The 25917-nt window shown below is 35.4% G+C and overlaps 1 protein-coding gene and 1 long non-coding RNA gene across 2 annotated transcripts; both read right to left on the reverse strand.

Annotated features, from left to right (window-relative positions):
• Positions 1 to 4606: 4606 nt before the first annotated feature.
• LOC124449660 lies at positions 4607 to 13738 on the reverse strand. Its single transcript, XM_047000602.1, has 4 exons — positions 12033 to 13738; positions 10248 to 10319; positions 5566 to 6275; positions 4607 to 5486 (listed from the first exon to the last, which is right to left on the reverse strand). Exons 1-4 carry the CDS (start codon positions 13714 to 13716, stop codon positions 4860 to 4862), a joined length of 3093 nt encoding a protein of 1030 aa, XP_046856558.1. The 5' UTR covers positions 13717 to 13738; the 3' UTR covers positions 4607 to 4859.
• A 549-nt stretch (positions 13739 to 14287) lies between these two features.
• On the reverse strand, positions 14288 to 19535 carry LOC124449701. Its single transcript, XR_006949506.1, has 3 exons — positions 19449 to 19535; positions 15104 to 15172; positions 14288 to 14493 (listed from the first exon to the last, which is right to left on the reverse strand). It is a non-coding gene; the product is annotated as an uncharacterized LOC124449701 (long non-coding RNA).
• Between the last annotated feature and the right edge of the window lie 6382 nt (positions 19536 to 25917).

Consider the following 25917-nt stretch of genomic DNA (forward strand, 5'->3'; position numbering starts at 1 on the left):
AGAATGGACAATATACTTGAATAAAGTCCTCCGAATAATTAACAAGAATGGACAGTCAAGTTCTCCGACCAATGATCAAGAAAGGACAGTTAAGTCCTCCGAACAATGATCAAGAAAGGACAGTCAAGTCCTCCGACCAATGATCAAGAAAGGACAATATACGTAAATAAAGTCCTCCGAACAATTAACAAGAATGGGCAGTCAAGTCCTCCAAACAATGATCAAGGATGGGACAGTATATACTTTAACGACGTTAGAAAACACGAGACTTCTTTTGTCCATCAATCCGTCTACATCACATAATACAATCGCAAATAGAACATGTTGCTCTAAAGCAATGCTTCCATCAGCTCAACTTTTATGTCCATAAACAAGTCCCTGTCCTATTGGAATATGACCGAGGTTATTGGATTACTAGACTATGGCAGTTTAAAACGTTACTATCTTGGGTATTATATCTAACTAAGATATGATTCCCACTGGTTAATCCGCCAATCCTAAAGACATGCGAACTATAAACGACGATATATCAATAATATTATGTTAAGAATAATATTCTTATTAAACTATTCACAACACCAAAAAATCCCACAAATCCTTAAAGCTATAATCAATTATTTAAGTAAACTGAACGAGTAATTTAACATAGTTTTTCTTCTTTTACAGATGAATAAAACCACGCCACCATTGAGCAGACAAATTTCGACATTAATTAATTAAAAAAAATTCTTAATAAAAACATGGAATTTTTTCAGCAAGCAAAACAAAAGTAAAAGTCCTATTTTTTTGACTAACTGTAGATGTTTCCGTTTTCATGCCGTAGACGACATGCACAGTTGTAAGAAATGGCCAATCTTGCTTCTGTCCTATCAGTGGTCGACACGAAACCGAGGATGTTTGTCTCGTAGCCGGAAAATTGGATGCAATGGATGTACCATCAAGGTTCTGAATTTTTTTAAAAAAGTTTTTTTTGGATTCTGAATGATTTAACGTGCTCAGCATCCGTTCATTTCATGGTAATAAAGGAAAGAAAGATTCATCGTCCTTTCCTTAAACTTGGCAACGGATTCCTCGAAAACCGTGAGTTTACATTATGCTTTGTACGTAGTTTAGCCTGCTAACAGGCCATGTCATTTTACAGGAATAGGTAAAAGCCACAACAAATCCCAGTGCGCAGTATATTTCACTAAGGGCTATTTTTGTCAAGGCAAGTATAATATTAAATACACATTTTCATAGTAGTTTTCTCCTTGCATTTCAAAAATGCTTGCCGTGGACGTTGCCTCGCAGAAGAATAGATAGGATTATGTAGCTTAGATCGGAAATGCAAGTGAAGGTTAGCAAAAGGAAGACAATTTCTACTTGGGGTTAGTGGTTACAAGTGGAACCTTGGCGTAGAGGATGCAAATTGTATCTGTAAGAAGACCCTAGAAGACTAGTTCTAGCAAGCAAGACCTATTGAAGACAAAGGAAAGATGGTGCCTTTGCTGGAAAGAAAAACTATCTCTCCCTTAGTACGGTAAAAGCATGCAGTCCTGGTAGTTAGCCAATTTCAAGAACGGCTTTCTACAGGGACTATTAAGGCACTCTTGGATCCCCTATAATGCATGAGTAGTTCAACCCAACTCGGTTGGAGGTCACCCGTAGGTGCGACATGCACTTGGTAAGCTAAGATAAGGGAATGTTGAGTTACCTCTCTCAAAGAGCATTCCAGGGCAGAATTCCAGTATCATGCACAGGTAGAAAGTTTAGAAAGCTCAGGCATTCACTGTAGTTGCGGCGAGTAGTTGCTACAATTTCTTTCCTGGGAATTTTAATACTTTTTGCCACAGCGCAAGTGAACTAAAAATAAGCGATTAGTACATAAGGTATAGGTATGCGAAATGCCTTCTCAAAAAACCTAAAAGGAAACATAGTTTTAATAAAAGTACCTTGTTTGTATTTTAATGGTTAGTATGAAGACAAGTCGAAGACGTTGTCACATATTTTACTTAATAGTAACTAAGGTTTCCATGTTCGCCAATCCAGTTGCTATCAAAGTCAAGTATGTGATAAACGTCAAACTAAACCATAACGTAAATCAAGCGCCAGCGGTTGTTTGGTTAAATCACCCCAAGTCCCTCGGTAACCAAACTTAACGTGTGCTTCTTCAGGTAATTACTGTTGATATTATTTTTTGATATTGACTATATTTTTCTAAAATGAGTTTTTGCACTAGTCTCAGTAAACCTCATCTGGCTCTATAAAATACCTATAGGTCTTTCATCTAATCTATATCACGCAGGAATCGCTGGCTCTAATATTTTAAGCGTTAGTGACAACTGTTGCGCAAAGCACTGAATGAAAACGGTGCAAAATAGGGACGCTTAAGTGGCGCTAGGTACGACTTATTAGATGTTAAAAAGCACACGTTTTACAAAATTCACATCAAAACAATTTTCTCGTTCAAAGTAGAAAATTGTCTAGTCCGACGATTGATTTGTGTGTCGGTAAACAATAGCAAATTCCGTGTTCGTTAAAAATGGGGAATTTTATAAAAATGACTATATACCTTCAAGACCATTATTTTCAGCCTTGAGAGTGCATTTTAATTTTTCTCTTACTTTTTTGGCTTTTTGAATCGCTTCAAAGGTATTTAAAGTTTATTGTTTGTAAGGGTTCTCCCGGGGCGCGGAATTTCGGCTAAAATCCCTCGTGGTTTTTTCCTGTTCAGTATTCTCCAAGTTCTCGTTAATTTGTGTTCGGTTTTGGTTTATACCTTTTAGGTTTTTCCATAAGATCTTTTATTTCGTTAAGTCGAAAAAAAAGTGACCTTGGTAAGGGACTAAAGTTCTACTTCATGTTTTATACAATCATCAAAACTAAAGACAGAATTCATTTTGTGAAAGAAGTTGTTTAGAGTACGTGCTCCCGATAAAGTTAACGTGAACACGAACCATTTTTAATCGTCTGACCTTGAGCCATTTTTGATCGTCTGACCATCTTCGGAAGATAAAATTTCTGAATTATTTTACAAATTGATGATCTGTTTAATTTTTTCTAAACAGCTTTAATTTACCAAAAATGGTACTCACATCTTTTAGGAATGGTGCAATTTAGTCTTTGGGTTCCATTCCCAATACACTATTCTTGTGTAAGAAATACCCATATTATAGTTGTAGTTTTTAAGTAATTTCTGACGTAAGCATCTCAAATTGTACATTGTAATAGCAAAGGCATTTATGGCTATACATATATTTAAATTATTATGTTCTGAGTTATAATTTTATTGGCAAATGTATGTGGTCCAACGAATTTTTTTGAAATTCATTCACTCGGAAGAAGTCTTTAAGTAAAGAAGATGATTTATTTCTTTTTACGTAGTTTATGTGTAGAAAAGAATAGCCATTTTTCCCGACATATAATAGTACATACGAATGCTTCTACTTGATTAATTTAAATTTTGGCTTTCTAAAAATGTTCATAATAATTATTGACACTTCCATCCAATTTTGGGGGTAAATGGTATTATGATTTACATTCGTTTCCCTCAAGTGAAAGTTGGTCCTCTAGCTGGTGGATAGTGAATTTTAGCAGGTGGTTTATCAGCTTTATCTACCGCTTCATAAGTTATAAAGCATACATATTTACTAATTGGTGCAGAATATCCCTTATAATTTAGCCAGATGTTATACTTGGAAATGTACAATTACTTATGACGTTTTAAGTGCCCATGAGATGAAAATTTTATGTTTTAAAGACTGTAGCATTGATCTTTGTCGTTTAGAAGTTATTTACGTTCTTTTGTTAATACAAAGTATGCTCTTTGCGAAGTTACTCAATAAAATATAAAAAGCCCAAAAGCTCAAAATTTTTATAAATGATTTACAAAACTTTCAAGTAAAACTGTCACACAACTATTACTGAGTGCTTTCATGTGACATTAATGTGCGGATACCTACCTGATGATATGGGATCTGAGATGATAAAATCAACATATGTTTGCACTATTTTCTATATGTGGAGTAAATACAAGGTCTTCCAGCAGTTATAAGATTATTTTGTAACTTTACTCAATGAATGTGAGTGTGAGAGAGTTTTTAGAATATAGGCAATAGAGAGCACCGTAGTTAACCTTACGTGTATTTAGGTGTATATTCAATATTCGTTTAAGAAATCTTAAGTACATAGCACTTGCATTTTAGTTGTATGGATTTAGGCACAAAATAATTGTCGTGGTTACAGCGCTTGAAATAAGCAAAATATCAGATAATGATTACAACTATGAATATTTTTCTATAAAACTATTTGAAATATTATTGAGTCCATATACAAATTATTAGACGAAATGCTGTCAATCACTCAATCTCAAGGAAATGTTATTTAATTCAACTATTTGATATGGATTAGCTACGACATTAATGTGAGATTCAGAACAAAAGATTCTATTTATAGAATTATGCACAACTTCTGATGGTCAGGTTTTTAAGACAAGGAACTCCCAAGAGCCCAAAACACCAAGGCCAGACTTTTAGTAATTATAATAATTTTAGAAATACAATTTTTTATCGTATACGAGTTTATTATGTTGGATGAATGTAGAGCAAAATTTATCAGTGCAGCCATGTATAAAAGTTAACTTTTAATGTCATGTTCAACTTCAGTCTTTTTCCAAAACAATTTACAGTAAAAATTAAATATATACATTGTATCAATGAATACCACAGGCTATACATTCACCAGAAACGGGGTGAAAAATCATCTAAATACGCCGTGGAAACTGTTTTCTTTATATCTGTAAAATAAGATCTCTACAGTATCAATGATTTCTTAATATCTACTTTTTTCACCCCTAACAGGTTCTGTTGTGTCTAAATTGTTTATTGATGTAGTTCGCTTTCATTAAAATTAAAAAAGTTCTTAAGTTCTGGTTTGTTTTTCAATTCTTTATTTGACCTGACAGCAGCATGGACCCGAACAGGGAGAGTAGGAAATGTTCGGAGAAAATATGCCCTGTAATCGCCAATCTTATAAAATGGTTCTGGTTGTGGTAGAGGTCGTGGTCGATCGTTCCAATGTTGGTCAATTCTTCGAATGAGTCTTAAGCATTCTGTCCATGAAGATTTATAGGTCCTTTTATTCACCAAATAATCATAAACATCACTATCCATTTGGCTTCTCCAATCTGAGGATTCACTATTCAATTGTTGAACGACACTACACAGGGGATCATTTGTCTTAATCTGCGGAAGATTTCCAACTTTACATAATAAGTCAAATTTCTCGTCATCCGACAAAAGAAATGGATGTTTTAACGCCACGGTAGCCGATGGTCTGTTTTCAGGTTTCATATTTAACATCCACGACAGAAGGTCCTTTAGAGTTTCATCCTCGATTTCATCCAAACCAACAGGGTTTCCTTTTAACATATTGTCCAATCTAAGCCGTTTCGTTCCAAAAGGGTGTTTTCCTTTTGTTGCAATATAATAAGCTACCATTCCTGCATTCTAAAAAGATTAACAATGTAAAGTCACAAATTGATTGTATAAATGCATGAAGTAAAAATGGTTATATTCCTACACTTACATATACATCAGATTGTTTCTTGTACCGTCCCGTATGAAATGTATCTTCATCTTCACAATATGATTCAGGAGCAATCCAATACTCAGTTCCCATGTTAGGACTGCTTTTATATGTCGTAGAATCATTTTCTAATATTCGACTAATGCCAAAGTCAGCTATAAGAAAGTTGTCCTGTGTGTCTCGGAGAACATTGGCGGGCTTTAAGTCCCGATGAAGAATAGGATTTGGGCCACTGTGAAGATCAGCTAATCCTTGCAAAATTTGTCTGAGAATTTTGGGAAGAGCTTTTTGAAGATCATGTAAAGTAGAAGATTCTACGAAACTCTTCAATGATTCTTCACATAAGTCTAATATCAAATATACATATTCTTTCCCAGTCTCTTCCTCTAAGAAAGAATAATTCACAACATATTTCGACTTTCTTGCGTTGAATTTATTCAAAATTTTCTTTTCTTGTTGTGCAAGAAGGATGTAGCTATCTTGATTTATTCGTTTCACTGCTTTACCGTAACCATCCTTACCCAGTCCAAGATAAACACGGGTTGCACCACTTCCTTCGCCAATGCAAAACTCTTTTGAGAAAATTACTCGTACATTGCCCACCACTTTAACCTCAACTCTGGGGTTCCGTCCATGTTCAATCAATTTTAAAAACAATTCTTTATGTTTCGTTGATTCATCAATGTATTTCCACTCTTGTTCAACCAATTCTAAAAATTTAGATAAAATATTATATTTAAGGGTGAAAGAAACGAAATAAATACGTCAAAATAGCTTAAACTTTCCCAATCAGGAAAGGATATTATTAGCTACCGCACATTTTTGAAAAAACTTATCAACAACCATTAGACAAATCACAAGTTCTTTAATTGTACAATCAAATCTGGCAACATTTGAGGTTGGCTTATACCACACAATTAATCACAAAAACTTCTTTCTGCAGTACTTCATATATTTTTTTAGGAAATAACCTTACGTGTTTCGAAAATATTAAATTTAAATTTTGAGAGCATATTTCGAGAGTCTAAAAATTGTTTCTAGAAGAAGATAGCAAAATAACTTCATTTAATTTTTCTTTCCATTCTCGACACTCATCTTTTAGATACACTATCTAATGTTTGAACATTGCCAAATGTGAACAAATATGAACATTGAAGTTCGATCAGCAGCGAAAAGTCAACAATTATTCTCTCAAACCTTGTTTGAACACCATTAAAGTGCCAATGAAACGAAAACTTTGCTAATTAAATTATATTTACATTGATCAGAACTTTTGAAATGAATGCTTTCTAAAACCTTTTATGTATGACTCTTTCACTCTAAAAATACTGAAGTGAAGTCCTTGCTATTACCAATTTATCTAACTTGTGACATCATATTGCATGCAAAATGAGTCGCTGCCATGTTTTAAATACACTTCATTTTCCTGACAACCTTACGTTGATAATAGTAGGCAGTATTTTATATCATTAAAACATCACAACAAAAGAAACTCTGCAAAGTTGAAGTAAAGTATGAGCAAATCTGCCGAATAATTCTATTTCTTATTATGCAATGTGACGTCAAAGTTAGATGAATCGAACATAATAAAAGCTTCAATATCTTGAGAACAAAAAGAGATACGCTTAAACTAGTAGAGAAACTACGTTGTCATACTAAAATTTCTGTTCAATAAAAGTATAACACAAGCTGCAAAATTGTCGTTTTATAGACATTTTAAGCTTTAACTCTAAATTATCTGACACGTACTGTTTCTCTTATTCACCTTGGTAAAGTGAACCTCGCTATCTCTATTTCTGCAAACTCATGCCCTAGCTCCTGCTTTTATTATTCTCGCGAAACATTGCTGGTATTGTTTTACTTTTGCCAAATTGAAGATGGTTTTTGCAGTTTTAAATTCTTTATTAAGCATAGGATGATTTATTTACAAGAAACAATTTGTCTGTCATGTGTCTATTGTGTCAGGGTTTTCGTTATCGAGAAAATTTCCATTTTGATGACATTTTTACACAGGTAGAAAAGGAATCATGCCATTAAATAAATTTTTAACACTACAGAAAGAGTAAGCGATTTAAATTCTTATCATATCTTTCAGTCTCTTTGATAAAATTCTTGTCTGTTTTAGAAACATGTGAAAGAAATCATGATGTTGTAGTGCTAAAGTATGATAAATTGACAAGATAAGCAACACGGACGATTCAAGCAAATGATCGAACTTTCGGCTTCAAATATTGTAACATCTTTTTTGGATTTTATGTGTGACTCAGAACATTTCACTTGTCTTTGGCTACCACTATAATCACGTTTTACTAATTTGAAAAATATTCTCGTTTAATAGAGCGCTCCTTTGGAGATCTCTTATAAATGAGGTTAAAGAGAGCAATTGAGCAAATCATTTCCATGCTTTCACAAAAAAATTTTCAGATCAACTTTGTATTTTTCCATCTGTCTGTCTATTTATTGGTCTATTTGATTATCTATATTTGTATTATGTTTAATGTAGACTACGTTGGCTTTCACAAGAAATCAGTCGACCACAATTGAAGATATGAATATCCCCTCTCCCACCCATATATAAGTTATAATTTCGGCCCTGTATACAGTGGTGCGTGCTACAATATCTGAGAAAACATGATACAGCCATTGAGTTCTGAAACCGATATTTCAGCAGCAGCGTTATTAAACACCTCTTCCCCCACACCACTAAAAATTACAGTTTCGGTTCTCTATACAGTGGTCCGTGCTACAGTATCTGTGGAAGCATGATACTGCGATTGAGTTCTGTAAGCTATATTTTTGCAGCAGCGTTATTAAACACTCCCTCCCCAAACCCACTAAAAGTTATAGTTTCGGCCCTCTATACAGTGGTCCGTGCTACAATATCTAAGAAAACATGATACAGCCATTGAGTTCTGTAAGCGATATTTAAGCGGTAGTGCTATTCTTGCTCAATCGGGAGGCTTAAGTCGTAAGTGGCTTGGTCTGATTCACGCGCACTTTTTAATGAAGGTCACCAAGCCATTTGACAATCATCAATTAAGACACAGTTTGAATCATAAATGCGATTTTTGGAGTCACTTGCTCTTCTAATATAGTCCAAATAATCATATTTACTTATTTTGAAATCAATGGGAGTAATTTATTGAAATCAATGAATGAAGTCGTTGTTTTTATATTTTTGTGATTAGTGACGTTATTTGCTTATCCATTTTGTAAATTTTTCTAGTAGAAAAAACTCATACAGTAACATTTATGCTCTATGCTCCTTTCAAAATGCAATTCTAAGTAAAAAGTATTCAAAATTTAATTCTAAGCTAGAAAATGATCTTTGTGGATTTTTGAATGATGTTCACACTGAAGAGGTAATCTTCAGTATACTTAGCAAGGAGAGAGTTCAAAAAAACTTGTATTTTTCAGTAAAATTAGAATTTGGAAGATCGTTTAATAAATGTGTAATTTATTGCTACATTTGTCATAATGAAAATTATAAATAGCCTTCCTTTTATTGTGGAAATTTGAGAATTCACATCGTCAAATTTGCTCATTTTCCATATGATTTTGAGGTATTTTACTACAATGAACAGGAATTCTTATTTATTGAAGTATATCGAGCAAGTCGATTTGATGGTGATCGTTTTTTGCATAATTTTCAATTTTATTGGCTAGGTAATGTATGCATGGTGGTGCAAACGTGAAGTATGACAGTATATCAAAAGAATAGTTTGTTGAGAACTTTTTATGATTAACAAGCAGAATAGAATAAATGTTCTTTTAAAAAAATAGATTGTATGATGTCATTATCACCTCATGTTTCACCTTAATTTCAACTGACTGATAATGTGCTTCGAGTACAAATTGTGAAGTGACAAGATCTTACTGTCATGGTTAAAACAGATTACACCAGCCGCACACGTTTACCATTTAGTGTTGCTTAGACATGTGGTGAAAAAAATCATATATCTCATAACATTTGTTAATGTAAAAGGTTAATTGAAGACTGTATTTGAAGTAAACTTTTATTAGAACTTGGACTTGGTGATGTTTTTTAATTGTTTTAACATGCTGTAAGCCAGGAGCAGAAAACATAATTTCTATCTGGCAAAAAAGTTATGCTCCGACGAATCTCCTGTGCTCTAACAAAGAAAATAGTAATTAATTTAATCAAACAGGAGCACTTTTAAAACAGATGGTCTAACCTTAACACTTCCAAAATGAAGGGGCTGATCTGTATGGTGTACATTATGTCAAGATTTGTTTTAAAAGGGTTTAGTCTATTTATTATAATCCTTTTTCTTCAATGGAACTTATGAAGTGTAGTCAATTTGAGCACTTTATAAAAAGATTTACGTCACTTTGCTGCTACGCAGTGCTTATTGAGATAAACAAAGACTTGTCAAGTTGTGCTGAGCACTGCCGTCTGGTACAAAGTACATTTAAATTATTTGTCGTTCGCAAAAGGAAAATTTAACCCAATGATACAGTATTGAACATTCGTAACAAACGAACGTTTGGAGTCCGAAAGTGCGACACTGTATACGTACATCAGTCATATTATCAAATAATATAAATCTTCATCAAAGCACACAAACACCAATCAAATAACTTGAATTGTGATACAATACAAGACAAATATACTTAGGTTATGCAATATATATAAAATAAAATAGAATTGAAAGACATACCTTGTTTTGTATTTCTAACACCAGGAGAATTTCCGACATCTTTAGCATTAGCATCATCACCACTTGTGATTTCTACAAACAAGATTTTAAAAAGCGTTATCGACAAAAGCTGTGTATTTCTATTTTGACAACAAGTAAAAAATGAATTTACAGCTGGCGCTCCAAAAGAAATAACACAAATAAATTGGAAAGTTTTGGATAGTAGCTTTTTAAAACTATTTATTTCATTTCGTTTTGCCCATTAGCTCCAAAATGTCATATACATATATTACGCACTGTTTTACATGACTCACATTTTTAAGTAATAAAATCACCTTACAATTGGAAATATTGGGTGCATTATATATTTTCACGTAATAAACCAGCTTTCATCAGGCGTAATTTTACAAATAAATGTGGATTAACAAACTTCATGCATTACGACTGCCAAAGAGAATTTTGATAAAATACAAGACAATAGACACTTTGTGTATAGTAAACATTATTTCTCATGTATGCTTTAATTCTATGAGTCACTTGGAAATAGACACACCAGGCATATGGAATATTATTATCTCTAAATTGGTGCAATGTTATATTTGAATCTTACAACTAACAATGAGTTTATAGCTGTTATATATCTCGAGCAATGTTTGTTTGATTAAAATGTTTTGTTTCCATCTCACTGTTTTTTAGAGCGGGTTTTATCTATCTGTTTTCAGTTTATAGGTCGACTTTTGAATTATTCTTTTCGTTGATTAAAGTAAATATGAATCCCAACTGCGTTTTAATCATTGCTTTGGCTCTTTTGTTTGTCTACAACCAACATGAATAACACAGTCCTCACATAAAACAATTTGTATGTCAATCAACCACTTAAATCTAGGACTCTAAATTAATTATGGCCAAATTTTTTTCTATTATACTACAAAACTTGTAAGTATTCTTAGCCGACTGAAACCTGTTAAAAGCCATCAATAAGCTACGTATCTCAAATAGTTGGAGTTAGACACCAAAAACATGAACTAAATTTGACTTTATTATTCTTGCTTTAGCCATAAATCTACCTATTGATTTGACGGATGCATGACTTTGTGCCAGTATATTTTCCCTAAAGAGCTGATTCTCCAGTTCAGTAATGTCTGTATATGGAATATGGTTAATAGTACAAAATTCTCAGCAACTCTGTGACAATTACAAGTTACAACAACACCTGTTTTCGAGACATCAATGCAGAAAGCTTTATCGTCAAGAGTTACACATTTTCATGCTTATTTTAATAATCGAAGTGTCCAAAATTTAGTACAAGAACGGCAGAATACATTTGATAACTATTTATATTCTTTATGGCTGTCAGCGTTACAAATTTCGATAATGAACTTTATGACAAAATTGCGTCCTCCAAAGATTTATTAACCAATATTTGTATTGATAGTTATCTTTTTCATACTTTTGCCAAATTTTGAGAAATAAAACGCGTTTTTCGACACAAAATTTAATATTATTGATGCTCCATGCTGGCATTTGTTTATAGTAATATAATAAACTAGCGAGGTGGGAACATCTTATGACGTCACGATCGATTTGTAAAAATTTGCATCCGTTGCGAAATTTAGCGTTAAAATCAAACAGCTTATACCACACCAAAAATGCTCAAACATACACCAAAATGTTTCTAAGATTTTTTATTTTTCATTTGGCGAAAAAAGGATGGGGTGAAATTTGGCCGGACTTTCACTTTAACAAAATATCATTATCGCAAATGAGCCACCAACATTGTGTTGTATATAATACCTACAAACTTACCAAAATCTTTTGATGACAAAGACACATGAGCATGACCTGGAACTGGAAATTTGCTCTGAGATTTTACAGACTCATATTTTTCATTTTCTTCGTAAATCGTACGAAACATGCTCGAAGACGCAGTGACATGTGTATGGTCTTCACCTAGCACATTCAGTTTTCGAACTTCCAGAGATTTTTCAAAAAACTTTATAGCTTTATGGTGTTTTCCTGTTTTATCATAAAGCAAACCGATATTGTTTAATGATGCAGCAACATCAATATGATTTGGACCTAACGATTGTTTTTGAATTTCCAGAGCTTTTTCGTGAAACTCTATAGCCTTGTCGTAATTTCCAGTTTTTTCAAGCACATTACCAAGACTGCTTAAAGACCGAGGAACCTCTACTTGATTTCGACCTAACGATTGTTTTCTAATTGCCAGAGCTTTTTCGTAAAACTCTATAGCTTTGTCGTAGTTTCCAGTTTCATGAAATACCATACCAATATTGTGTAAAGACGCAGCGACATCAACATGATTTGGACCTAAAGATTGTTTTCGAATTTCCAGAGCATTTTCATGATGATTTTTAGCTTCGCTATACTTCCCGGTGTCATGGTATAAAAGACCGAGGACACTAAAATACCAAGCTTTGTCATTACTAGATTCTTCTGATTTAAATTTATCCAATAGTTCAAGAGCAAGATCGTATTCTCCAAAATGTCTTAATCTGTCAACAAAATATTGGAAAACTTGGAAAGTATTCATGCTGGTTTTTGTCTCGTTGGTCCTTAACAATTGAAGAAATTTTTCAAGATGTGGCATCAATTTGCTTTCGTCGTCTCTCTCTTTAAACAAGTAAAGTGCTTTTGATATTTGATCAACGTCTCTTTCTATTTCATGTTCTTCGTTTGAATGTTCAAATTGATAAACAGTAATTGCTTTGTGAACAATGCGATGTAGACTAATGTCATCATTTTCTGAATGCAAGAACAATGAGCAGTGCTTTAAAGAAATACATATATCTTCTTTTGAGTGTTTTGGATCAATTTCTTGAACATAAAAAACAATAATGTCTCGTGGTATAGGATCAAACGATATCAAAGAAAAAAAGTTAATAACATTGGCCAATATTGAGGATTCTTCAGCATTTTGTCTGACAGCTAAAAGTGAAGCTTGTAACATACTTCTAGGATATACTGAGTTAAATCTAACAAAAGTGGCGTCCATGTTTTCTTCTTCTTCTGAAGATATTTTCTTTAAATATTGACTCCAAGTAAATGAGCAGTTTGCTTTGTTCACACGACTGACATAATAACCAGCAGCAGCCAAAGCCAGCGGTTGACGATCTAATGCATGCGATACTTCATTTAACAATTGATCATCAGCATGTTCAATAGTGTAATGCTTCAACAGTTGAAAACATTCCCTATCATTCATTCCACTTCTGACAGAAATATGTTTATTAAACCCATCGTCTTGAGGTACGGCATCTGTGTTCTGGATAGTTACTAAGATTTGTCCATTTCTCCACATGGGATCACCAACTTGGGGAAGTAATGAAGAAATTTCGCTGAGCTGTACCACGTTGTCTACAATGATCAACCAATTATGCCAGAATTTTAATCGTGTGGATACTAACGATCGCAAGTTCTTCACTCTTTCTTTGATGGAACAGTTTTCATCTTCAAATTTTTTAATCATATACTTGTCACAGTTTAAACGGTATCCAAGTTCACAGTAAGTTTTTAAAAGAGATTCCTCATTTTTTCCATCGAGAGTCATTACAAACGAAGTTCTATTATTCCAATCACACATATTTTTTTCACAAACCTGTCTTGCAAGTTGAGATTTACCACTGCCAGGATTACCAGTGATGTAAAAATATGTCAGTTTATCATTGTTATCATTCCTTAATTTTCGAAGATCTTTTATAATTTTATCTCGTAATTCAGTGCGTTCAACGAAAAAATTATTAGGTTTTGACGGAAGAACTTGAAACGAATTAAAAGAGTTTCGATGATTTTTTATTTCAATGATTTCATCGAGCGAAAATTTCAAATCTTGAAATGATTTTTCAATGATATTAACTACTTCATCAAAATCATCATCTGAGCATTCCCCTTCATACCAATGTGCGTATTTGTTTCTTTCACAACGAAGTGCATAAACAGCATCCTTTTTTTTTTTGTCAAGTTGCTTTCCAATTGAATTTGAAAAAAGTATTGCATCAAATAATATCGTACAGTCCCACTTACTGGTGTCTCCATCCTGATATTTTTGTCGTGTTTTTTGGTCTATTTTTCTTTGTGATTCCAATTTGTAAAATTTGTTACCACTGTTGTGTGTATCATCCCATTCTCCATCAGTTGATTTGTAACGAGAGTTCCATTGTTTAATGAAAAACTGAGCAAGTTCCTTTTGTACCACATTAATTATTTGCCTAATGTAAAATAGGTTTCTACTTTCTCTTGATTCTATCTGCAAAAAAATGACTTATCAACAATATTAAAATCAAGTACTTTACTGGACAGTTCACGTGACTTTCCAAAAGACAGACATAGGAATTTAGATTTCTATCATCTTAGATCGTCATTTTTTGACGTCTTATATCTTTTAGACTGTTTCTAAGAATATGGTATAATGTTCTAGCTGATAGCCTTTTCTTGACTATACCATGTAACGCTTATGGTAATGCCAACCATAGTCTATAATTGGTTTATTCAAACATAACTTAGTAAATGTATTTGTTTTGCAACATGCTGTAACACATTATCGTTTTTTTTCTTGGATTGAATGGCAATCGTAGAAACTTTTCATCAATTTTTAGAAGACCACAAACTACTAAATTAATAATCTTAGCTATCTTTGATAAATTTTACTTGAAACGAAAGTTTTTAATTTATGTTGATAAAATAGTATTTTTTGGGAATCATTTACGTAAAATCAGTTGTTGAATATTACTTTTCGGTTATGCTCAACTATTTAAGATGAGTATTTTAAATACTCTTAAAAACTTTAGCATTTTAATCACAATTTTATTGCATTTACAATTGTAATTGTTAACATAAAAAATAATCAAAAGTCGCACCTGCATGTCAAAGAGCTACGTCATAAATCGTTTCTAAGCTTTTAGAAAAGCTTTTCCGTTTTCAATATGCTATATATATAGAAAGAAGAATGTTTGAGAGTCACCCCAATGATATGCTCAAACTGAATACGCGAAAATGTTTGAGCGCTATTTCGATTTACTCGTTGATTGCGTGCCATTTATTTTACATTTCTCTATGGTCTCTACCGATTTACGAATAACGTTTGTGCCATGAAAAATGTGAGGTTATTAAAATGCTTTTATAAAAAAGGGCAAAAGATTTCATGGTCATTGGGCCCCGAGCATTGAGTTCTATAATAACTGGAGCGGCTAACTTTACTAGGACCTGACGCCAAGAAAATGGCGGCCAACGGACGTATTTCCGCTGAAATGATCGCTTTGCAGAAAAATAATATTCTCGACCTCCCCCTGGTGTCTATAGTAAATTATAAAGAATTTTTCAAAAACAAACACGATATCACAGAATACGGATATCGTTAGTTCCAAATTCTGTGACGAAATCTTTTTTGGCATTTCTTTTATAATGCCAACACTTCAATCGTTCAATTGTTGGATAGCGTAGTTTCCACAAAAATGAACATATCGCTTCTTACAGGTGAGATAGTTGCTTGTTTTTTTAGTCCGTCAACGATTGAAAAGCAATTATACATGCACTTGAAAAGCCATAAAATACATCTTAAAGATCGTATTTTTTAAGACTGACTTGAACGCCAAATATACTGATGTTTTCCTATTTTTGTTTATAAAATTCTGCATACTTTTCTGTCATTTGTTAATGCATGAAATCGTAAATTTACCCATCTATTTACAAAATAGTTTCCCTAAAGCAAAAAAGACCCTGCACACATTTTGCTCTGTGAGTAAGTATCAAAAAGAAATGATCAGCCCCAACAGTACCCATGATTTGGAGCAGAGCTTGTTATGTTTTATTTGCTGACAACATGCAGGGAAGACCAAGAAGTAAAGATGACGGGAAGATGTTATTGACCAGGCAGAGTCTTAAAAAAATGATAATGCTGTAAAGATAATTGATTTATTGTCTGCCCTATCCAGAGTTATTTAATTTTATCATGGTCAAATTCTATGGATGGAGACAATGGATTCACTAATGATGCCTTGAATGCTTTGAAGTTAAAGTTCATGAACCAAGGAAAGATGGCAAGAAGGTTGTGTGTGTTTTGATGCTTAATAAAATGTCAATTCACAAACATATATAATGGGAAGGCCATAAAGTTTGTGTCTATATAAATATTTGTACTGAGATTGATGATGACTTGATGCAGATGTGAAGCACCAACTGTATAAGCCATTGGGCTTTATATAACTTAATGTTTAAATCATGTCATATCTTTATCAAAATATTTTAGTTGAGTGTTGTTTAAATGTTACTAATATCTAATGCACTATACTGAAACATTAAAGATTCAGTAATGAAACCTTTAAAGTTGCTGTACTGTATATTTCTTATATAATTCTTATATTTCTTTAAGAAGCAGTTTGAGCCTAATTACCTAATAGAGTACAGAATGGAGATTTACATATGCATTATTGCTGCTTTTTTAAAGAAAATTTTTTCACTTTTCAAAGCTTTTCTACAAGTTTTTTGCTTCTTATTTCTTTTCATGAGATTGATGATATAGAGGTAATATAATCCAATAACTTTATAATTTCTAGAAAGCTTTTAAGCTTCTAGCATAAAAGTACACTATAGGTATTTAATATATTTGGTTTTATTGCCTTGCTATGACATATCTTCTTGCACTTCATCATTCTTGTATGAAGAAAAAACCACATGTGGATACTCAGAGAACAAAATGCACTACCAACTGCTTATGAAATTTATTATTGAGGTGAAAACTGTGTTAATCATTCAAATTGTGCATGCAAATATAGGAAAAACAAAACAAAGTGAAAAAGAAGGGTAGAAGTATTAAAACTAAAAATGAATTATAAACACCATTGGAAGCATAAGTATTTTGATGATTATTTGCATTTTGCCCGATTCATATATCAATACAACAAAATCAAAATGTGCTACAACTTTACAAGTATTTGATGCAGTTGCACTTCAGAGCATCACAAAAAGGTTACTTAAAGTAATTTCTATACAATATTGTTTGTTTTCATTTACCAAACCTATGCAGACTTGAGTCTTTTTGAAATTTAATACGAAACTCAATTACAGAAAATCCGTAAATTCCAGAGATTTATTGTCGATTTTAGTTAACTTTTCAAATGGCGGTAGCAAGTTACTTTCTAATGTTGCCAACTACATTTCCAAATATGGAAAATTCGATATAAGCTTGTCAACTTGAGTTGACAAGATGTGTACTTGAGTACTGAAATTGTGTACTTTAGTACTGAAGTTGTGAGTTAAAGTTGCGAAGTACTAGCAAACGCGAAAGGTCTTTGTACCATGTAGACATTTGGCAATGAATCCGTTCAGTAAGCAAGGAAAAGCTTTAGCAATTCTAATCCGTTTGACGGCCCTCTAATAGTGTTATAATGCGATACGCCGTTTACATTATGTAATAAATTTACAGTAAATGCGGCACTAGAAGAGTATCGTTGGACTTTAAATGCAGGAGTACCCTGCATACTGTGCCCTCGACGTCTGTTGTCACTCGTAACAACTACAGGCCACTCATCAAAGAAGTGCATACGGTTGCAATCAATCAATGAAATATTTGCTAAGTAAGCTTCTAACTTTTCCATAACGCCCGGCCGTTCTGTCTCTCGCCATTTGAAAAGTTAACTGAAATCGACAGTAATATTTACTTTTTTAAAGAAACAAGTAAAAATCCTACAATTGTGACGAAGAAAGCCATTGCCCATTGCATGAAAGATGCAAAACAGCAATGATAACAAACAAGCTAACTTCTCTCTCGTGAACACTGGAGATGAACTATGATATACTCTTTTGTATAGACTAAAGAGTTCAATCGATCAAACAAGTTTGACGCTGGTATGAAAACGACGCACATCTGCATTCATACATGTGTAGCCAACATATAGCTCTTTCGTTATAAATGCATCCTCGTAGGAGCAGATAACTGACAACCACAGTTGAATCGCTGTTATGAATTTAAGGTTTTTACCTTCATTTTCATCAAAAAATTGCTTGCCGAATCCCAAATACACACATACATTTTCCTCACTCTTTCCTCAGGAGGGAGTGGGAAATTGTGAAATTTTCGGAAAAGCGGTCAATTTCGGTAAATCTCAGCGGCAACGGACGAAATCCGCCATTTTTTTGGCGTCATCAGATATCTAAGGCCGCGCTTGGGATAGCCGCTCCAGTTATTATAGAACTCAATGATCCCAAAATATTGCTTCAAATGAGTAGTCGTTTTGCTTCCATGTTTCATAAAAAGATATAAAACCTTTGCCTTCAAAATGTTCAACGAATTTTTCTTGTCACTACACTAAAGATTATGTTTGTCAAACTCAAATACTAGAGAAAGAACTTTTTTACGAGTTATTTCGATTCACTCGCAAACAGCGAATTAATTTATCCACTCGCGAACAGCGACTTATTTTATTCACTCGAAAAATTCTCACACTCGAGAGTGCCTCGCAACTGCATCGCGAGTCACTCGCTCAATCGCAACTCGTCACTCTCGAGTGACTCGCAATTCGATATACTCGCGAGTTAAGTCATGTTACTCGAGGTCGGTACTGTAGTCAAGGTCACTCAAACAGAGAAGGTGTATGCTGCAAAAGAATGTCCAAATTTAGAAGTATAGAATCAGAGGTTTTCAACCTAAAGAATGGACAAAATTTCTAAATTTCTAAAGATAGATATGATGGAAGGAATGGTTAGTGTAAAGGATGATGTACTGAAGCATGTGTAGATAGAGAAAATACTGAAGCATGTGTAGATAGAAAAACTACTGAAGCATGTGTAGATAGAAAAGCTACTGAAGCATGTGTAGATAGAAAAACTACTGAAGCATGCGTAGATAGAAAAACTACTGAAGCATGTGTAGATAGAAAAACTACTGAAGCATGTGTAATGAAGCATGTATTAACCAGTTGTAACATTTAACTTTGAACACATGACATGAATGATGTGACATATATATGCTCTATTCCATTGTTTCTTATGTAGTTAACTTTACAATATTCTATATTGAAATCCTTCATATCTGCCTTAGTGTACATTGTTGGGTCAAGGGGAGAAGGTTATGAGTTAGTAATGACTGTGATGAGATGTACATTTGAATAAATATAACAAAATAAAATCATCGAAAATGTTTCCTTTGTCAGACAAAATTTCTTTTTTTCTTTGCATGCACAGATTTTAAAGGCAAATGTATGGTACCTTGAACTTTCCACAAAGTTGTCCATATTTGAATCACAAGTTTGCTATTTCTCAATGATGTCAGATAAAGGGTTTGTAGCATAAAACATGGTTTCTATGGACCTAAATTAAGTAAGAAAACATGTTACATTAACAACAAAAACATTTTACACATTTTTTTACAAAATAGAGGCAGATCTAGGTTAAGTCAGAATACATTATATAGCACCTAATTATAGATTTAAAATACAATATCAATAAATTCGAAGGTTAAAAATTTTCTAAAGAACATTTTGAAACTGAACTTTTATCGATAGAGTAGTTTAAAAGTACTTTGAATTTTAAATACATATTTTTTCATACATCTAAACCAAGGGAAACAAAACGCATTTGCAATGTAAAAACAAATATTAGCAAAATTCTTTAGCTGCTTAAAAAAACTGGAACTTAAATATAATAAGTGATACTAGTTTATGGCAGATATAAATTGATTTAATGATGAAAATTTCCATACTTCTTAAACAACTAGTGACTTATAAATGTCATTTAATATCATGACAAAGTTATAGAAATAACACATATATTTTACAAAGGTAAACATACCTTGCTTTAAATGACAGTGATTTGTCTTTGGTAAGAAACTTGTTGTTTTGATTGGTAACTTTGTTTGATTGGTCTACAACTACAGAATTACAATTTCTAAGGGTTATCTACAATATATATATATATATAATAGGATTTTGTGATAAAAGCTATCGCAAACAAAATCGCACGGATAGAGTGCTCAATGCCACGGCAGAGCGGTATAATTGAAAATAAAATAAACCACGAATTACTTCAGGAATTTATTCCTACAGAACTGTTTCGTATGGCAGTTGTTTAACTTGCCACACTCGTTAGGAGAATAAATATAGCTATATAACAACGGAACTTATACACAAAGATGAATAATTAAGTGATATAGTATTACATTAATGACGTTAGTAAGTGTTTATTACGATGGCATGCGGAAATGAGTTCGTTTCGTTTATTAAGCGAGCTCATTCCGCATCGTATCTTAATACCATTAATGTATTCTCATGACGATTTCAGTGAACCCTTTAAACATTCTATGAAATATTCTGATGAAAATAAATAATTATTGGTTTTCAATTATATATATATATATATATATAATTTATGGTATTTTGGCAGGGTTGCTGGAGCCAAGAGGTTAATTGTGGGAAGCTTTAGTTATTATTTTGAAGGGTATTTTAAGACATTACAGTAGAATGAATGAATGAATGAATAATTTATTTCAACACGCGAACCATTGTAAACAAGTGAGTAGTTTTCCACATGGGGCGTGAGCAAATTTTACAGAAACAAATTTAACAAGAAAACTAAATTACGCATTTAATAAAAACGACAATTTTTTTTAAAATAGACATGTTTCGACATCTCATGATGCCATCTTCAGTATAAGTGAAATAATAAATAATACAAGGTTTATATAAAAGTAATATGATACATAAATTAAAACAATAATAAGGAAATAAAATTAAATGTCGATATGACCTTCGTACTTTGTTGGACAATTAAAGCAATTGTCTCATGAACCTGAAAAATTCCTGACCTGCTCACCACTGAGCGACTTCATAGCTCAGTTGGTCAGAGCACTGCACCGGCACCGCAGAGGTCATGGGTTCGAATCCCGTTGAGTCACCTGAATTTTTCATGAGACAATTGCAATTGTCCAACAAAGTGCGAAGATCATATCTACATTTAATTTCAAACACCGCACTGCATAAAACATTCTTAATAAGGAAATATGATAAATTAATGGGGAGCGTCCGAACAGCATCATGTGATGTCGAAACATGTCTATTTTAATAAAAATTGTCGTTTATATTAAATGCGCAATATCAATCGTGCCTTTACGCGGTTACGGTAATACTAAATTAACCAAGCACAGTTCCTAACACAATAAATTACATTTTATAGACTACAAACTTAGCTAAGTATTTACATTTAAATATCACGACATTATTTGGGAAAGAGAGCAGCGACTCTTTTTTAAATAGACATTAGAGAGAACGAGACTAAAATTTTATTCAAAAGGTAAAATGACTTAACACTTGGCGAACAATTTAGAAACGTCACATTTATATATCGTAAAAACCCGCATGATAATTCTTTGTCTTTTGTTTTACAAACCTTTTACTGGTCAACGGTTGAAACTTTCTAGTTTTGATATTTAGCGCACTGGAAGTTAAGTGTCATATGAATAGATTGCCAATCTATTCACTAAAATTGCTATGCCAAACAATTTAACAAAGAATGAAAGCGAAGGCGTGTTAAATTGGGCAAAACAATCAACCGATGCAATCAATCCAACACCATATCATATTTCCAACATTACATTCAACTAAATTTTATCGCTTAAAATGACAAATACACTACTATGTTGTCTCTCTTGTGGTAATACAAAATGAAATTAAACAACTTCAGATAATTGTACCATAAAATTGATTACGTTTTAAAAATATTCATAAAATTTGCTATTGTAAAAGCAACTGTGGCGTCACACAACCACTGGGAGCGCTCCATTAATCAGATATTGTTGAGTCCCCCTTGCCCTTGCTAGATATGGTCTGAATGATCGTATTTATCAATTTATAGTGCTTATACATAAATCAAATTCATTTACAGATTTAAATAGAGAATAATCTGTACACCACACAAAAAGAAAATTCCCCTCTTGATGAATTTATAATAACTGCTAAATGAATGAATCTCAGCAAACTCTAAAATACCAATTGCAGTAGTATAGAAACTGCCAGTTCTAGCACACTTCACAGTTTGAGAAGGAGTATACACAAATCTAAGCGCCCCAGCCCTAGTTCGTGTACGTGGTTCACATAGTAAGCACATAGTAAGCACATAGTAAGCACATAAAGCACATAGTAAGCACATAGTAAGCACATAGTAAGCAACATAGTAAGCACATAGTAAGCACATAGTAAGCACATAGTAAGCACATAGTAAGCACATAGTAAGCAACATAGTAAGCACATAGTAAAGCACATAGTAAGCACATATAGTAAGCACATAGTAAGCACATAGTAAGCACATAGTAAGCACATAGTAAGCAACATAGTAAGCACATAGTAAGCACATAGTAAGCACATAGTAAGCACATAGTAAGCACATAGTAAGCACATAGTAAGCACATAGTAAGCACATAGTAAACACATAGTAAGCACATAGTAAGCACATAGTAAGCACATAATAAGCACATAGTAAGGACATATATCGGCACAAAAATCACAAGACAGCGAAGGCCAAACCCTGGACAAAGGCAGGAGCCAAAGACGGCCGGCCCACCCCCCGCGCCCGGCCGTCTGGGGTCTATTAATTCTAATGTGATAATTAGTTAGTTAGTACTCGTCGAGAGGGCTCCCCTCGAGGACCCAAGTCCAACATGCGGAGGTGAGCATCTACTCGCTTCCTCGCAAGCAGAACATGCCGTTGCAGTTCCTCGGGAGCAGCCCCGGAGGAAGCGGTGAGGCCACCCCCTAGATCTCATCAGCTCCTCAACTAGCTTTTCTCGGTGCCCAGGCGACTCGACATGCTTACATAGCCATTCCACATCCCCGCCGCTGTCGTCACACAGGCGGCAAACGAATTTCATAGCTTTGCCAGCCAACGACGCGCAATTATGCCGCCGACCATTGAAATGCACGGCTATATTCATGAAGCTCATAGCGCCAGTTTGACATGCCAAACACTCCATACCACTGACGCTATTTCATACACACCGTTTTATTCAACTATTGGTTTTCCTTCGCAAACAAAAGAGATGTTCACCGCTGTGATTTATTATGATCACAGCTTCGGTCTGTAGCCCCCGGCGCGGGTAGAGTGATGAAAACTGTCACACCAAGATGATGCAACACTGTCAATGGGGCACAACATTTTATGTCTAGCGTGAATCGCCATCCACCACTTGAAGCTGGATTTTTTTCAGAGCGTCCATGCGCCCGAACTGAATGCCCTCCTCACGCCCACTCGCATGTGCAGCGTCGAGCTGGGCTTCTAGCTCTCGCGTCTGTTCGCGGAGAGCTCTCTGTGTCTGGCTTCTAATGTCGTCTTTCAACGAAGCGAAGCGCTCTGCTTCGCCCAAAACGAGCTGGTACTCACTTTCGCTGCCGTTGCTATCTCAAAGCGCTTGGCTCGTGATCAGCGAGATTGTTCGGAGCACGGTCTCAGCGGACGTCCGGATGCGATCGTGTTTTTCAGCTTTCTTGTGCAATCTGCGGCTCACGACCCGACCAGCGAAAGTGGCCGTGCCGCAAACTGCTGCTGCCTGGAGTTAAGACGACGGTACTGAGTACGGCAAAGCCGCTAACAGCGCTGCCCACAGTGATAGCAGACAGGGCTTTGCCCGTGCCGTCTAACCCGTTCACAGCTCTTTTGTACTTTTTTGTAGAGCGTTTGGCTGGCTTCCATTTCCGCGTACAAGCGACCTTCAACCTCTGAAATCTTCTGTAATCGGTACGTATTTCCGGCATCGCTCGCAGTTGGCAGCATAGGAAAGAGAGGCGCCGTCGACGACATCGGAGGTGAAAAAGGGATCGCAGAGGGCTCACACAAGGTCATACTGCTCCAATAGCAATGTCACTATAAAACCAACGGTAGCGTCTGTTGAAGAAAACCCAATAGCAGCCCCCGCATCAACCTCTAATGCAGGGTCGAAAACTGTGAAGGCTGAAACCTGCCGCGTAGCTTGCGCACTTCGAAAGTTGTCTTCTCGACATCGTTCATCATCAGCCGGACGGTCGCAACATAGTTTACAGCAGCCGCGATCCCCATGCGAAGCACTCGACTCGAGCTGAGAACCGCGCCAAGCGGAGACCATCCGCCGGCCTCCCTCTCCGCCTGCAGAGTAATACGCGTAGGAGGGCGTCCCACCCTCCTCGCAGCGCCATCGGAACGACGATACTCTACCCGTTTGGCGGCCTGAGCTTTGGTGAGAATGGTCTCCAGCTGCGTACGGGTGGGGCGGTTAAAATCGTATTCCCATACAGAGATCGAGCTCGGTGGATCTTGCTCGGCATTGTATTGGCAGCGGAAGCGTGTTAAATCCGTCACAGGAGGTTGCCTTGCTTGGAGCCAAATCTCAACTGCTTGGGTCATACACAAATCTAACGCCATGCTGATGATATGTATCAGGGGAACTCAAGATAATGCACCCTATAGGTAAGTCTTCAATTGTATCCGTACGTGCCCCGGTTGTCCGAGACTACCCGCGGGACCGCGGCATAGCGAGTGAGAAGAGAGGTGCCATCACCCCGCCAGAAGACATGGAAGTTCCAACCCCAAGCCTCTCGCAGTTTACCGCTGCTCATATGACACCACTCGTTTTCAGCCCGTTCAATCCAGAGACTCTGAATCTGTATCTTACCATTCTTCAGATTCTCACCCTCCCCAAACCACGCCACCACAACGTCCTGTCGTACGAGATCAGGCAGCGTTCCTGTAGCAATTTTCGGTAAACCACCCAAACGGTCATCAACGCCATGGAGGTTGATCTTGTTTACTTTCAGCTGCGCGACAGTATGAGAGAGAGTGCCCTCGGTATCCTTATTCCAAATTTTTGTTTTGTTTTGCACCACATCATGCTGCAAACGAGCAAGATGCTCCTCCTGATCACTGATCACCGAAGCAGCCGCCGTCTTCTCCCAAGTAGTCGTCCAAAACGCCATGTCCATGAAACATTCAAACAAGGCCTCGAGCGTTTAATTTAGCAAGACACTTGCTAATGATGCGGCTTCCGTTAATGAGGAGCGCATTAATAAAGGCAGCATCGCTAGTCATCTTGCCTCTGACGCTTCCAGGCATAAAATGACGATCATAATTTATAAGTTTGCTCTCGGGTGTTTTGGAGTAGGTCTCAAGCAAGGCCGCCAAGTCACCGAACTTCTGCCCTGACCCCGGTACCGCAAGAGCATGCTATTTGATCTCCTGCAACTTCTGCCATGCCAGGCGAAACTAAGATGGCCGAAGTCGACTACGGCGTTAGCGACCACCTCAAAGGGATACCTGCTGAGAAACTGTTGGTTTACGTTGTTCACAAGCATGCGATAGTCAGCCATGATGGCAAGACGCATATCCTGATCCGCCTGAGGCTCCCTTAGATTGGCTTCAAACCTTTGAGGATTTTCCGTAAACAATTGTACCAGCTGCGCACGAGGAGTGAAATAGTTGCTTTTGAGAAAGGCCTCGGGAGTCTACTGGCCCGCCAGAAAGCGGCCAAAGACGAGCAGCAGCAAGCGATCGAACTCCCCCTCTTTCCAAGTCTGGAGAGTAGGCGCAGTTGTAGTGACTGCCGGGAGTTGGTTTTTCAAACGGACATCAGCGACACTGCCGCGAACTTGGCCTGTATCTTCAGAATAGTTCAGCAACCTGGATTTGACCGCGCTCAGGACAGACTCTTCATTGATACGCT

Source organism: Xenia sp. Carnegie-2017, unplaced genomic scaffold (assembly GCF_021976095.1).
Source record: "Xenia sp. Carnegie-2017 unplaced genomic scaffold, XeniaSp_v1 HiC_scaffold_23, whole genome shotgun sequence".
NCBI classification, from domain to species: Eukaryota; Metazoa; Cnidaria; class Anthozoa; order Malacalcyonacea; family Xeniidae; genus Xenia; species Xenia sp. Carnegie-2017.

What these genes read in the sequence shown, in the direction of transcription:
- LOC124449660 (XM_047000602.1), bottom strand. Translation starts at nt 13,716, where the DNA reads ATGATTAAAAAATTTGAAGATGAAAACTGTTCCATCAAAGAAAGAGTG. An exon ending in TTTGTCATCAAAAGATTTTG is followed by an intron (nt 10,320 to 12,032) that starts GTAAGTTTGTAG and finishes TCTTGTTTGTAG; the next exon opens with AAATCACAAGTGGTGATGAT. An exon ending in AGAAACAATCTGATGTATAT is followed by an intron (nt 5,487 to 5,565) that starts GTAAGTGTAGGA and finishes TAATCTTTTTAG; the next exon opens with AATGCAGGAATGGTAGCTTA.